At 48.8% G+C, this 14,424-nt stretch overlaps 3 protein-coding genes across 3 annotated transcripts; 1 reads left to right on the top strand and 2 right to left on the bottom strand.

Annotated features, from left to right (window-relative positions):
- Positions 1-6,767: 6,767 nt before the first annotated feature.
- On the bottom strand, positions 6,768-9,477 carry BJ212DRAFT_1259537 (P-loop containing nucleoside triphosphate hydrolase protein; the record flags this gene model as incomplete). Its single annotated transcript, XM_041330035.1, has 11 exons — positions 6,768-6,876; positions 6,930-7,026; positions 7,080-7,183; positions 7,237-7,520; positions 7,573-7,752; positions 7,799-7,880; positions 7,933-8,195; positions 8,244-8,374; positions 8,428-8,562; positions 8,600-9,047; positions 9,157-9,477. 11 exons carry the CDS (start codon positions 9,475-9,477, stop codon positions 6,768-6,770), a joined length of 2,154 nt encoding a protein of 717 aa, XP_041198694.1.
- Positions 9,478-9,632: 155 nt separating this feature from the next.
- On the top strand, positions 9,633-13,027 carry BJ212DRAFT_1314050 (nucleoporin-interacting protein NIC96). The gene is made up of 12 exons (XM_041334110.1): positions 9,633-9,942; positions 9,991-10,330; positions 10,382-10,534; positions 10,588-10,950; positions 11,004-11,167; positions 11,221-11,404; positions 11,453-11,584; positions 11,634-11,757; positions 11,810-12,072; positions 12,128-12,505; positions 12,559-12,753; positions 12,809-13,027. The coding sequence occupies exons 1-12, from the start codon at positions 9,779-9,781 to the stop codon at positions 12,929-12,931; spliced, it is 2,583 nt and encodes an 860-aa protein (XP_041198695.1). The 5' UTR covers positions 9,633-9,778; the 3' UTR covers positions 12,932-13,027.
- Positions 13,028-14,399, bottom strand: BJ212DRAFT_1314052 (uncharacterized protein). Its single transcript, XM_041334111.1, has 4 exons — positions 14,003-14,399; positions 13,897-13,952; positions 13,546-13,852; positions 13,028-13,489 (listed from the first exon to the last, which is right to left on the bottom strand). The coding sequence occupies exons 1-4, from the start codon at positions 14,324-14,326 to the stop codon at positions 13,370-13,372; spliced, it is 807 nt and encodes a 268-aa protein (XP_041198696.1). The 5' UTR covers positions 14,327-14,399; the 3' UTR covers positions 13,028-13,369.
- Positions 14,400-14,424: the final 25 nt, after the last annotated feature.

Consider the following 14,424-nt stretch of genomic DNA (forward strand, 5'->3'; position numbering starts at 1 on the left):
ATCAACAGGGCCAAATATCTTTGATTACTCGCCGTTCAGACGCACAACATTCTGAGCATGATACAAAAGGCTGTAAACTTTCATATGGGTCCATATTCACCTTCATTAAAACGTCTCTCGGTGTCTTCTACCAGTTCTCGCATTCTTTCGTCTTCTATACGAAGATCTTCCAAAGGGTGTCGAAGGGGTCTACGATGCAGCTTAGCGTGTTCGAATTGCTGAAGACTTCCAACGCCGAATGTGCTTTTATATTTAGTATGTTTAATTCGTGATGTGCATTATTTATCGTTGATGAGTGTCTCATCAGTCGAACACCAATCTCGCGGCACTCCTCATATCTTCATTCAGACTGCGGCCGCTGTCCAAGAAGCCTTTGAGTCTAGCGGGTCTCGAATGATTTATACTCTCTTACCATCCTTGCAGATCAAGTGTTATGTGCAGATCCAGCAGAGTTTAATCGTACGTCAGTTAGTTATATGTTGGCGTCTTTTACCCTAATTTATTACTGAGGAATCGCTCAGAAAATGGCACGCGACTTAGATACTACAGTGGTGTATGCAGATACACTTCTGTTAGCAGAACGGTTGAGAGATGCTGCTCTCAAAATTCCTCGAGTGGTCAGTTAAGAAATTGGTGCTTGGGCTGTTTGTCTGACAATTAACTTACGGACTTTCTGTGTTCTCTTTTGCCGCATTTTTGATAATGGTTATGTCGTTCGTTCGTCGTATTGTCCGCTGTGAATGAAGTCCATGACACCTGTTGTGATGACATAATCTGAGTTAGTCATTTGCTCGTATCTAATTGCGGAATGCGCCAGGCTGTTGACTTTCATACAGAAATGACGGCAAGCAGCTACATTTGTAGAATCGCAGGTCAGACGATCAATTGGAGTCGTGGTTCATATTCAGGCGAGTAGTCTTTGTCACTATGCATTTTTTCATATCTTGGACAGGTTTCAGGTATAAATCAATTTGGACGCATTCGCGCTCTCGTATGCTCTGGATATTGGAGCACATACCATCCTCGCATATGCTGTGTGCTTTTGCATCAGCGTGGTTGAAACAACCTCGAGGTTAATTGTTCGCGCTGTTATCGAACCTCGGGCCGTTCATAGCATGGCATATGTGTGAGGGCCAGTGATGAAATGAGTTTGCCGGATGGATATTAAAAAAGTAGTGTAATTATTGTTCGGGAGGATCGTTCTTGAAGATACTTTGTACCATTATCTCATTCGCCATAATGTAATTCTGTGCAGAATCAGCAATAACGCAGTCTAATTCATTTTGGTGTGTCTGGTGTCAGACGGTTCGCGATGATCACGTGTATATTTTGTGATGTTTACCACCACAGGTCACGCCGCATTCATAGACCTTGCTCCGCAAGGTAACTCCTGTCCAAACCTTCACAATACTCATTTGTTCGTAATTGTTCCATAGCCACTCAGGGTTTTGCGGATGCGCGTGCACTGGTTCATCGTTGTCGTTACTGCCAGGTAATGGAACAAATATTGTGGTCGATAGTGGGAACGCTGCAGGTTCTTGTTAAGAAACTCTTCCAAGTTAATGAAAGCATTAAGCAAAGCTCGAAACCAAGCGGGGTTTTTGCATTAATGGGTAGGTGGATACTTGATGGCGTGGTGTGGTGACAACCTAAGCAGAGTCCAGCGATGTGCATGTTGCACAGGCACTGTAACGTCACTCGTCAAGGCCTGTGTAGGTGAAAGCCTGCAGCTTTTTGTTCTTCGGAATGCTACGATACGACCGCTACACTACCTCTAATCGCCTAACGTCCATCGTGCTATGAATAGAAGCCATGTCTTCGACTTGTGCAATAATATCTTGATCCGATGCGATTCTCTTATATTCTCCGCCGCGCTGCTGCATGAGCAAAAATGCACTGAATTGCTGCCCAAGGCGAACAATCAATCGCAATGCTCGTGAATAAGAGTCCGTATCAATCAGCCTCTTTTCGTTCTGTGAAGTGGACTGGGGAACGAACACATCTTTGACGCCCTGTGTATCATCTTCAATGATTTGCGTATCATCTGCAGGCAGATCCAGGAGATTATGGTTCCACGGACGGACAAGCCAGACTGTCTTCTGGAAGGGTCGTGCCGGCGAAAAGCTAACAAGTCTCTCCCCCGTTTTGATTGAGAGATCACGCAACCCATCTGCCTTGACTTCATATGTGAAATATGACTGTTCGTCTCGAGCCTGGCTCCGCCTAATTTCCGTGACACGGAATACAATGCAAGGGAGGTGTAGTCGACGATGCGCGAAACTAGGAGCGCTCAGATTGGAGAGCAGGGTATAAAGTTCCGAAGCCGATTCCGCAGTCACGTCGTTTCGCAGTGTGGAGATTAATGCCTGAATTTCATCTTCGGGCGGAGGTAACAGCTTGCATGCCGCAGCTTCATACGACGTAATGCTGGCCGGTAGACAACTGTTGAACTCTGATGATTTTCCGACCCAGTCTAAAGCAGTGATGTCGCCCGACTGAGCCACGATCTCCTGCAAAAGCCGCCCGAGGGCATTTTGCATCTTCTCGCCATAGATCGCTGGTAAGTGGATGTCGAAGATGCCGAACAATGAATAAGCAATATCTTCTGCCAAGGTGGTGACACGTATTGACGCCCATTGCAGTTTCTCTCGGGCGCCTATCATTCCTGGACGGAAGGCAACGAGGGTCCCTGCATCTATTCCCGTGGCATCCTCCAACTCCTGCATGATCACAGTGGACTCCTTGTGGTTGGGAGAGTGATCGTCGAGATATAAAGTCCAATTGCTCTGATAAAAGAGAATGACTTTGGGAGCCAGGAATTCTTGAACCGTCCACCCTCGTCCATTCCAAGCACTCCTTGCCAATGCACCAGCCTTGGACGAAGGAGGAACATCCGACAGGTAGACAATCGTAAGCGCTGAGTGGCGGTACCAGACAAACATGGAGTTGAGCGATTCTTGGAGCTCAGTGTTGTTATTCTTGTCGATGCAGCATGTATCCATCCATGCCCAGCGACAATGCGCCTCGCGAGCAATTCTGCAGAACGACTGCAATTTTACAATGCCGCCAACTGCCTCCAACTCGTACACGACTTTATCCTGTATGTCTGGTAGCAGCGGTTCCTTCTCTTCCCACCGGTGTGAGAGCATGACACAGCGGAAGTATGTCGCCACCACTTCTACGATGCGCTCCATTTGGAGGTGCGTATGCTTTATTGTTGATGAAACAAGCTCTTTGTACTCTGTGCTCGCTTTGAAGACGCTTATCTGCGCTTCTCGATCACACAAGAGCCCAGTGATAGTGTTAAGCAGACGGTGTGGAGTGTCGGTAAGTTGAGTGTGAATGACCTCTCGGATATCACGTTCTGCTTCAGCTGGACTGCGATACTGCTGGCGCATTTCTGTACAAAGAAGTAAGTCATCTCAATACATGTATTTATTCGGGGCTTACGTCGTGTTTGCGTGTCGGGGGCATTTTCCAACTGAAGAAGCATGGTTTGGAAGGCCTCAATGGATGCATCATAGCGTTGTGCACCATGAAGTGCTGCATGCTTCAACTCGTATCCAATATGAGACGATGGGTTGAGTTCGATGACCTGTGTCACAAAAATAAGCACTGTCCACGAAACAACAAATGCTTCTCGCACTTTTTGTGCATCGAGAAGCGCATCCCCCCACAACTTCATATCCAACTTTGCCTTGCTGCGTTTTATAAAGATGGTGTCGCTTGCGGGGTCCAGGTCGATCGCCGCCGAGTATAGGGTAATAGCTTGGTCATAATCACTAGCACTGCGCGCGGCGTCTCCTTCAGCATGATAGAGCGCACTGCATTGTTGTTTGAAATCTGTAGTACAGGTGAGGATTGTGGCGTGATTGATGTTACAAAAACTTGCCAGTAGACCAATCAATGCAGCTGGCCTTTGTACTTTCGTCACACTTGTCCATCATGTGTCGGTGTGCTTCGAGGGCTTCTCCAAGTTTATTTGCCTGAAGGAGTGCAACGCACAGTTTCTTGTTTGCAGTTTCCCACAACGATTTGAGGTCCCACCCGAAGAGCTGCAAAAGAGTATGTAGTTGGTCGTGAAAAGCATTTTTGGTCGTCTCATCAACGCACCACAACAAAGTCCTCATATTTGGAATGAATGGCTAATTTAGATGAAGAACCGCTGGTGCTGACAGCGGCAGTGAAGTGGTTAGCAGCTTCATTGTGACGCGCATCATCTAAGGCATGGTTCCCAAGTTGAACATGTAGATATGCCTGGTGTGCGAAGTTTAGAAAACCCGAGTCAGTGCACAGGCTTGGGCTTGAATAAGTAGACAATACAATTACCTCCACGATCCAACACGCACGAGTATCGGCACTCGGACAAGCTTTGGCCAGCTCTTGGATGCGCATCATTGCCTCCTCGTGTTGATCTGCATTGAAAAGTGCGGCAGCCTAAAAACAATAAACAACCATGAAGCATGGAGTATGTAAGAACTATTTAACATGCCTTGATCAAGAGAAGGAAATGATTGGCCTTATCTCCGTTCGTGAACATGGACACGAGGTCAAATGCTTTGATCGCGTCCCGGACCTGTTTTCTCCCGCAGAGGGCGATGCCCTTGGAGATGTAGCCCGTGAACGAGGGTTGGATATCGACGGACTATGTCACGATCAAAATCAGCTTGCGGTAAAGAGCCGTCATAGGTCAGTCCATCTAACCTTGGAAGCATCATGAAGCGCGCGGTCCCAGTTATGCTTTCGTGCCATAACAAATGAGCGATTAGCATAGGAGTTGTAGTTGTTGGCAACAGCGTCGATCTCTCGTGTTAGCAGCTCTTCAGCTCTAGACAAGTCTCCAGTTATGCATGCATTGCGTGCCGTTGTGTTTAAAGTGAGCATCTGCATGAAGAAGGTCGCAACAAGTCATATAAATCAAGAATAGGCACATGCCTTCACATCACATGCAGTGTGCTCGGGTACTGTCCACTCCGAGATCTTCTTGTCGTCACTTCCGCTGAGGATACGCTTGCCATCCACGGAGAAAGCGATACAGCGCACCAAGCTAGAGTGTTGGAATATGGCGATGGTTTTTCGATCCCAGAGTTGCCAGAGGCGAACATGTTGGTCTGTAGACGCGGAGGCAACCAGAGTACCATCAGAGTTCACGGCAATAGCGTTGATGTCGTGATTGTGGCCCTTCCATGGATCACCGACCTGCTGCCTAGTGAATATATCCCATTCCCTTATAGTTGGATCCAATCCACACCCGCCTGAAAGAAGCCGTGTGCCATCGGGCATCCAGGCGAGTGGCAAGGTGATCCCTACATAGAGTTTGTGCATGTGATCCTTGAAGTGCGCTATGCAATCTCTTGTTCCCAGTGGATTCCAAACTTGGATATCAGAGTTTGTCGCAATGGCAAGTAGTTCTCCCGATGGCGAATACCGAACGCTGTAGACTTCCGCATTACAGTTGATTGGATTTCCTTGTTGCTGCCACGTTTCCGTGTTCCACAACTTCACCGTATGGTCCATCGAACCAGTCGCCAACATCGTGCCATCTGGCGAGAAGTCCAGTGAGCGGATGTATGTGGAGTGGGCCTTGATGGCAGGGACGAGAGATTCGCCAGTGTCTCTGTCCCAGAAAATGACCTCTCCGTTGTCAGCGCTGGCTATCAATTGTCTGTCTTGTGATGCCATGGCCACGGCCACTGCCCGCACCCGGCCGCGATGCCCCTCTATCTTCTTCAACACAGTGCGACCCTTCAAGTCCCACAGACGAAGCATCCTGTCCGCCGAGCCCGTCACCATATGTCGTCCGTCGGGAAAGACTGAGAGTGCGAGTACGGTATCGGTATTTTCATGATCTTCAAACGTTTGAGTAGGTTCGGTCTTTGAAACGATGGGGTGCTCTGCTTCTTCTGCCATTATAGTGAGCTCGATGGTGTTAAGCACGGGCGATAATCACTGTGGGTATCTTGAGCTACAGATTATACTCGGCATTTTTATCCTGCTTCGCAGCGCTAAACTGCATCATTAGATGCACAGCCATGAGGCTATGTCCCTTCAAGCCTCTTATCGTCTATCGGGAAGATCAGAACTGTATTTATAGCGTCTCCAAGCGCTCGGTCGGCTGTGATGATCAAATTATTTGATAAATGTGCAGTGTCATGATACCGCCATGTCTCGCGGAGGTTGATGGTGTTCGAAATGGCCTTATTGTAGACTCTAAGCTGCAGAGGTGCGTACATTGGCGTCTTTGTACTGCCTCACAGCCGGAAAGGCACTGTGACCGCTACAGCTTTTCGAATGCAGTGCTCGATGTTAAATCTGATAGCATTCGAGTCGAGGTGTCACTCCACCGTACCATGCAAACCGCATCTGGGATTCCTAGTCGTGAAAATGACATACATCACTGGACTATCGCCTCGTTCAACCGTCATCTTAGTCTGCATGTGTAAGATATCGAATGCAGCCGAAGAGCATCATTGTCTGCGTGGCACCGGCTAGCAATTGTTCAGCAGTGGAATTGCAAAGTATGACCGCAGCCAAGCCAGACAGGCGCTTAGTAAAAGGAATGCATCAACAGTTTCAGGAATATTATGTGAAATATCCTTGTACACATTTGGCCTGCGTGAATGACTGCGTGGCGCAATAGGCCAAGATTCATTGACACGCACTGCCATGGGTTTGAGTCTGGACAATTCCATGTATGGACGCACGCATGAGTGGTTCTGCGATTAATAATCGTGGTATTGGATAACGTGCGGTTCGTCTCTGGTTCGTTAAATGAAAGCTCTCGCTTGTAAATTCCAGATACGAGCGTACTCTCCCCCTCTCTTCAATAAATCGTCGTGCGTGCCTTCTTCCTGGACAACAGATTCGTCCATGATTCTGTAAGGTCTACGTTAGCGCCATCGTCAAGGTGGAGGCAGACTAAAGGTCACAAAATGAGATCTGCATGTCGGGTGAGGTTCCCGAACCGATGTGATGAGAATATCATGGTCTTGTTGCCCCTTAAATTCCTTAGACGCTCGAAAAGATCTATTTCGAGAGAGGTGTTAGTCATCCCAAATTGGGTATGTACTGCAGCGCACCGTGTTCAGCCGTAGGGTCCAAAGAGGCGCTCGGCTCGTCGAATAACAGCATGCCCGCGGAAGACTCTGTCTCGGAGACCAATGAGCGCATAAACGTGCGAGAACTATTCGAATAGTCAACACTGGCACCCCAATTTTGCTCAAAAGAAAGACATACACTGCAAGTCGTTGCATCTGTCCACCACTGAGGCTTGAAGCCTCAGAAGCACGGAGACCTCCAACACCTCGCACGCGGGAGTAGTCGACTGATCTACCAAAGAGCGTCGTAGTGCCTTCAGGGAGGCCCGCATAGTAGTCCTTAACTGGGCGGTCGAGGTAAGTATCGAATCCGTCAGGGAGCTTATCTATAAAGTGTTCTGCGCCGCCCAAACGGGCGGCTTCGCGGACCTTGTCGTAGTCGTGTGCAAGGGCGGGGTTTCCAAGTCCAATATTCTCGCTTATCTGCATGTACGTCAGGTACTTTGCTTCTGGGATGTGCGAGGGCGAGGCTCACCGAGAGGGGAAAGTGTGTGTAGTCTTGGAAGAGAATGGACATGGCAGCGCGGAGGTCCGCTAGTCTGAGGGTCTTGATGTCACGGTTATCAATAAAGATAGTGCCCTCCGTCGGGTCATAGATGCGGCAGATGAGTTTTAAGATTGTGCTTTTTCCAGAGCCGTTCACCCCGACGATAACCTACAAACACGGTGAGGAAGAGCATCACAAAAGATGTGGTACTTACACAAAGTTGACCAGCTCCGATTGTGAACGAAACATTCTGGAGAGCATAACCCTCTGCACCAGGGTATTGGAACGAAACATTCCTAGCATACATACATCAGAAACGGTTGAAGAAAGTAATGAATGCTGATCAACCTGAACTCAACAGAAATACCACTCTTGAGAGCCTGCTGGTTCTCGGGAAACGGTTCTGCGCCATCCACTACCTTATTCTGCACGTTCTCGATCTCATATAGCTTGCGTACGTTGGCAAACTGCTCCGCAAGAGAGAATGACTCTCCGAACAGTGAGAAAAGCGTGCCGCTGAACGAGTTAGATGTCTGATTGATGAGTGTGAGTGATGCCAACGAGAGAGGGATGGTCATTGGTTTTTGCACTGCGCGCAAGGTGAAGACGATCTGGTTGATTTAGTCAGCTTCCTCAACTTCCAAGTCGGTATTGAGTACCTGGGGTAGTTCACGCATCGGTTCGCGGAGGATGGACGCTATACTCAAACGATCCTTGATAGTATGGGCTCGACGCAACTCTGGGAACTCGCCCGCATCGTCACCGACGCGCTTGGCGGATTCACGAAATTCTGGTCTCATGACGTGTCACAATGAGGTCGTTCGACAAGATGCATTGACATACGTGCGGTGACATATTCGCTGAGGTTACCTGCGACAACCTCCTTTCGGTGTGAAGGGTTATCGACCAAGTGCTTAAGGCCTTGCATACGAACATAATCTCCATTAGTCGTGGTAGCGGCCCAAACTACATGTTTGGCTCAGTGAAATGCTCACAGCACGGGCTGTTGACCTACCCAAGGAGCCAAACACTCCTTTGCTTGTGCTGTACCATTGAAATATAGATTGCGAGAAGCTGAGGACTGCAAGCAGGGGACCATCTTGCTGCTCGCGCAAGACTGTAAATAGAACCGAAATCTGAGAGAGCAGACGAATAACCGTCATTACGACGTTTGTTGAACTCTGGATGGTTTGCCAAGCTATGCTAGTGCCCCAAGGGGACGCCCACGCAGACTCGAGCTGCCTTTGAACGGCAGAGTCTTCAAATGTGGGCACGTCAAGGCGTGCCATTGAGTGGAATATGTGCCCAGCATAGAATTGTTTGATGGACATGTTTATGGGAATGACGATGCGGCTTCGGGCGTATTGGAGAAGACGCGTCGCGACTGTACACGCAACGCGTCCTACTGCAACATGAATGAGTACTGTTGTGTCCACAGTCCGCGACTCTATTGCGGTCTCTACCTGGGTGAGAAATAAGTGGGCAGTGCAGATGGAAACAAAGAGGGCATTACAAGGCGCAGCAGTTGTCCAGAGTACCTGTGCAAAGGCGATTTGAATGTTTTAAGGTCACATAAAGCTTCTGGGCGTACCATAAGGAGATGGCGGGTGTGAGGGAGGCTAAGACTTCCACTACCAAGAATACAGAGAGTAGTAGCCAGCACTGTCTGATGCTGAGTATATCCTTTAACATGCGCAGTACGTGGGGCATGCTCTGGACTATCTGGGCATATGTCTCCAATCTTGATGAGCCTGGTATGCGTGGAATATCAGTCTGGCGATCCTCGTAGAGGTCCCATACGCCGATGCGGGTGTGCTTGACACGGCGAGCATCCTCTGGGTCGAATTTGCCTGGACGTGTAGTTATCGTTCGTCTCTGGTTCCTTCTCGCCATGGTCACTGCGAAAGAGCAAGAATAAAGTCAGAGACGCGCTATGAGTATTTGTGAACTGAATAAGTGATGTTGAATCAACGTGTTCAACTTGAATTGCCAGTCTAATGCGCGACTGCGGAAGCAGTGCCTGGATGGTCCCGTGACATGTTTTCATACTTTTGTTCCCGAACATCATCTCCGGCGACTTAGCAAGCGTTGAACATACTTTCATCTTTCATACGTTGGAAACTTAGGTTGGAGACCTGACGCTTAACCAAAATTTTTCTTGATCTAGTACGCACCGAGCTTGATAACACCAACGATGGCCTCCGACCTTTCTTCATTACTGAACTCGTCAAGAGCTCTGAATTCGCATCTTTCACGGCCTGATCTTCCTTCCGTCAACCTTTCACTAGACCAGATAGAGGCACAGTCACGTCGGCTCGTGTCACGACAACCTGGAGCATCTAGCGATGCCGACCGAGCGTAAGCAAATATACATATTGAGCAATATTGTTCTAACGTCCATGGCAGAAATTACCTTTTGGCACAGGCTCATGTTGATGCCCCTGCCCTTGCCAATTCCATCGCACACTTGAATACCTCGACAACTTTCTCTCCCCTCCAGCCCCTCCAAGACACAGATGTCGCAGGCTATCTTCGTCACGCTCATGAACAGAATCTTATCTCAACAATAGAAGAAGGTCGGAGGGAAACTCAGGAGCATTTTTATCGTCTGCTTGAGGAGCGCAGTCACAAAGACTGGGAGGCCAAAAAGAGACGCGTGTTTGAAGAGCTGGGAGGTCGTGCTACCAATGATAGCAAAGCTCTTGCTGAAATGAAAAAGAGCTTCCATGGAAAGGCAGCGCTGGCGGTCAGTCAAACTCCGAATATGTGGTGTTCACCTATTAACAATGTGAAACAGGCAAGCACAGGACCCAGTTTGACTCTCCAGATGCAGAGCAAGATGATGGCATATGACCGTGCAATCAGCGAACTGAACGCTGCAAGGTTACGCGGAACATCTTGTCCCGTCATCCATCTCCTCATGCAAGCCGCTGCTAGCTTGAACTCAGAGGCACGTATTTCTCACTGTGTCGAATGCCAAATGTCTCACTTTTATGCATTCAGCCTTCCTCACAACAAATGTTTCAAAACTTCCACGTGCTTGCGAAGATTACTGGCGAACCTCCTGCTCTACCTCCTGTGGAGCACGCAGGCGCTCACATCTTGAACGCTCCGCTTTTCGAGCGCAAATACGCGCGGGTGTACCTGGGGGATAGCGACTCCCGGGAGGCTGCAGCTCTGCGGACACAGATTGCCAAAGGCTCGCGAGAAGCACTCGAGGATCAATTTTGGGATATCATTGAACGCACGATCCAGTCAAGACCTATGGAAGCCCGCCTTGGAGGAGACCCTAGTGTAGCAAACAAAATTCGCGCCTTCCTCCTGATGAGATATTACAAAAACGGGCAGTGGGAAGATCGGATAGAGGTCAGTACAATTCATACTGAGCTTTCATTCTATCTGACAGTCGAGTCACACAGCTTGTTGCTGGTCAACCTTTGTGGGCTAAGTTGTACTACCTTGTACGCACCGGTCACGCACAAGAGGCCCTTGATGAAGCCTTGAAGTCGCAGCAAGCCGTTGAACATCGCGAAGACAGTTTCATAAGCCACTTCCGCTCGTGGGTCGAGTCGCCAGAAAGACGGTAAGAATTTTCCATGAGAAACAACGTCTTTTATATACCAAGCACCTCTCCAGGTTACCCAAACCCCATCGTGATCACTTGCAAACAGTATACAATGCCCACATGCTGCATTCTGCATCTGCAGACCCATTCAAGCTTGCATTGTATAAACTCATGGGTAAACTGGAGCCTTCGCGGCGAACAGTACCACAAGTGACAATGACAACCGAGGATTGGTTGTGGTTCCAGCTTGCAATGGTGCGGATTTCTTGTGGCTCTTAAAGAATGTGAGCTGACACGCAGAAGGTCGATGAAGAGGAAGAGGGTGGCCTTCGTGGGCTCACAGAAGTTCTCCTGAGTTATGGAGAACGCCACTTCGACGGTGCAAAGAAGGGTGTGTGGCCTGGTGTTCTGCTCATGTGTGGCCAATTTGAGCGTGTAAGCATAATATTATGCACATTCGAGTTCTATCCTAATCATATCTTAGTCTGTGGCTGCACTATGGGAGCATCCAGAAACAGAAATCGAAGCCGTTCACCTTGCTATCGCGCTTGCATACCACGGGCTTCTACGCGTCCCGTCTCGTGCTGAAACATCTGACATCAGTCCTTGTACGTATGCACTCAAAAGTTGCACCTACATGTAACCAACCTAGACTTTCAGTGACCTTGTCTCCACTCTCACCACCTGCACTTAGCCTGCCAATGCTTATTTGGCGATACGTACGCCAGTTTGTTAAGATGGACGCGAAAGAAGCACTGCAGTACGTCTACTGCGTCTGTCTCTCGGCAGACCAAGGCGATGGCGTCGGCAGAGAGAACGTAGAGACCGCTTGGGAGCTCGTGAGGCGTATCATCGTTCTCGCTCACTCAGGTCCCGCCTGGGAAGAGCTCGTTGGTGGATTCAGACCCGACGGCACGCGATTCGTATGTTCCAATTTGCAATTCGCTTATTACTAAACATGGCTCACCCCTCCTGCAGAGTGGCGTCATCGAACAGGGCGCTACCCTACTCCATCTACAAAACACCGCCCAGTATAACGAACAGATCCTCATCCGCGCCGCCCGTGACTCCGAGGAAAACGACCGCATTCCTGAGGCGATCAAGCTCTACAACCTCGCTGGGGATTACGGCACTGTTATTTCATGTCTCGCCCAGGCGCTCGGCAACACCCTGGCGCAGCCAGCAGGTGAAACAGAGAAAGGCAAAATCATCGAACGCACGGCCGTTGAGATTTTGAGACATTATGAGCGCACGAACCGGGCCGTGGGCAAGGACCGAGATGCTGCCGTAAGATTGTTGCGCATCAGGGAAGCGCTCAATGCGAAGAGCTCTGGACGGTTTGATGTTGTGCTTGAGGTACGATTTCATCCCAATCCCCTGATCCGACCAAATGCTGACGATTATTGTAGATTATGGAGTCCACGGATCTCATTCCTCTCGATGGGGATGTTGCAAAGATTACGCGGAAGGCCGAGGAGTTCAAGGACTTGCATGATGCCCTGCAACGCAATCTACAAGTCTATTTGCCACTGACTATGGAAGCATTAGCGGCGGTTCACCAATCCATCAAAAATTCTGCTACTGCAGAAACTACGAGGCAAATGGTTTGTACTCGATAGCTACATCATGCTTCGTGTCCTCACTATGTTTTCGTTGCAGACATTGACAGCACTCAGGAAAAAATCGAGATCGCTGATGGTATTTGCTGGTATCCTTAAGTATAGGATGTCTCCTGATGTGTACTCGTATCTGGCGAGATTGGATGTCGAAATTGCTTTGTAAATATGGTAAATTAGGTTAGAGTAGTAGTTCTGTGTGTCGTTGATCTTTGTTTATCATATTGTCATGAAACCTGGAGGAACGGACCGCGCGCACACTAGACTGCTCATGCCTGCGCATCTCATCGCACGCTCAACTTTAGCCTGGGTGTCGATGGGCTGAAGATCATTCATGTAATGACGATGCGACCACGTCGAGGCCTTTCAGGTGCATTTTCTCATATATTCCTAAAGTACTGCACTTTTTTATCTCATCATCTTTCGAACACGCTATCGCACGCACTCATTCCGATGATGTTGTTAAATTGCTCATTGATCTCATTAATATGCCACAGCCTCGGGTAGCACACGGATGAGCAGTGAATGATCCCGTAACTTCGGATCCTCACCTTTAGTTTCATAGCTCGCCAGGGGTCCGCACCTTTCCAATGACTTTTGACAATTACCGCTGAGTAGGTACCAAATCTTCAGCATCATCCTCAAGAGCTTCTTCTTCATCTTCTTCGTATTCCTGATGATCTTGCTCCTCGACAGCTTCCTGAGAGGCATGCTGATTTTGGCACTGCAAGCAGGCCAATGAATAAGTAGCACCCAGCAACAAGCTCGCAAAGGACTTACATGGTATACTGCGGTCCAGTATCCACCCCAATACATCGCACTTAGCGCACGGCTGAAAGCTTCGTCGCGGCTTACCATAGTGGTTGAAGGTGCAGGTATGAAAAACGAGGGCTCGGGTGCCGTTGGAGCCTCAGATGGTACTGGCAGCGATGGATCATACGATGGGACGAATGTGTTGAAATCAAGCGGGGCAGAGTCCTCCTCTTCAGCTACGGCAGCCTGACTGGCGGCCTCTGCAGACGCTACTTTTGTTGAATTAGTTGTCTTGGCCTTCTCCTTCGAACTATTATAGGGGATGTTATACCATCTGAACACAATTAGATTACATTTTTCATGAATAAGGTTACGCACAGGGAGGATTTCTTGACAGTGGTCGACTTCCAGTCTTGCGTTTTCCCGTGGAACACCTGGCAAGAGTGTCAATAGCGACAGATGTAAGAGCACTTGCTGGACGTACCTCATATTCTGCTGTGGCAGAGTTCCAAGCGTCGATGAGCGCAGAGTCGTCCCATATTTCTTCGTGTGTGAGCTCCCGACTTTCCTCCTCTTCAATTTCACCATCCTCATCATGGGCACTGGCGTCGTCGTAGTTCATCTGATTGTCTCCTGGTTCATCCCAGTGAGCAGTTTTTCTGGGGCGTTTGGCTTTTTGGTTTGACCTCTTGCGTTTTTTGGATGGAGGCGATTGACGAGAATGAGAAGCTGCTGCTGAGCTGCTGGCGCCATTGGTTTGGGATTGTTCTAGGTCACTGTACTGGACGAGTTGACGGTGCGAGTTCATGCCTATTGCCCAGTGAAAATCGACAAGAATAAGGTAGATACGTACAGATATATGTCTGAGTACAAATTGAGGTAGATACAAATCTAGACGGCAAAACT

This window comes from Suillus subaureus (genome assembly GCF_016647635.1).
Source record: "Suillus subaureus strain MN1 chromosome Unknown BJ212scaffold_2, whole genome shotgun sequence".
NCBI classification, from domain to species: Eukaryota; Fungi; Basidiomycota; class Agaricomycetes; order Boletales; family Suillaceae; genus Suillus; species Suillus subaureus.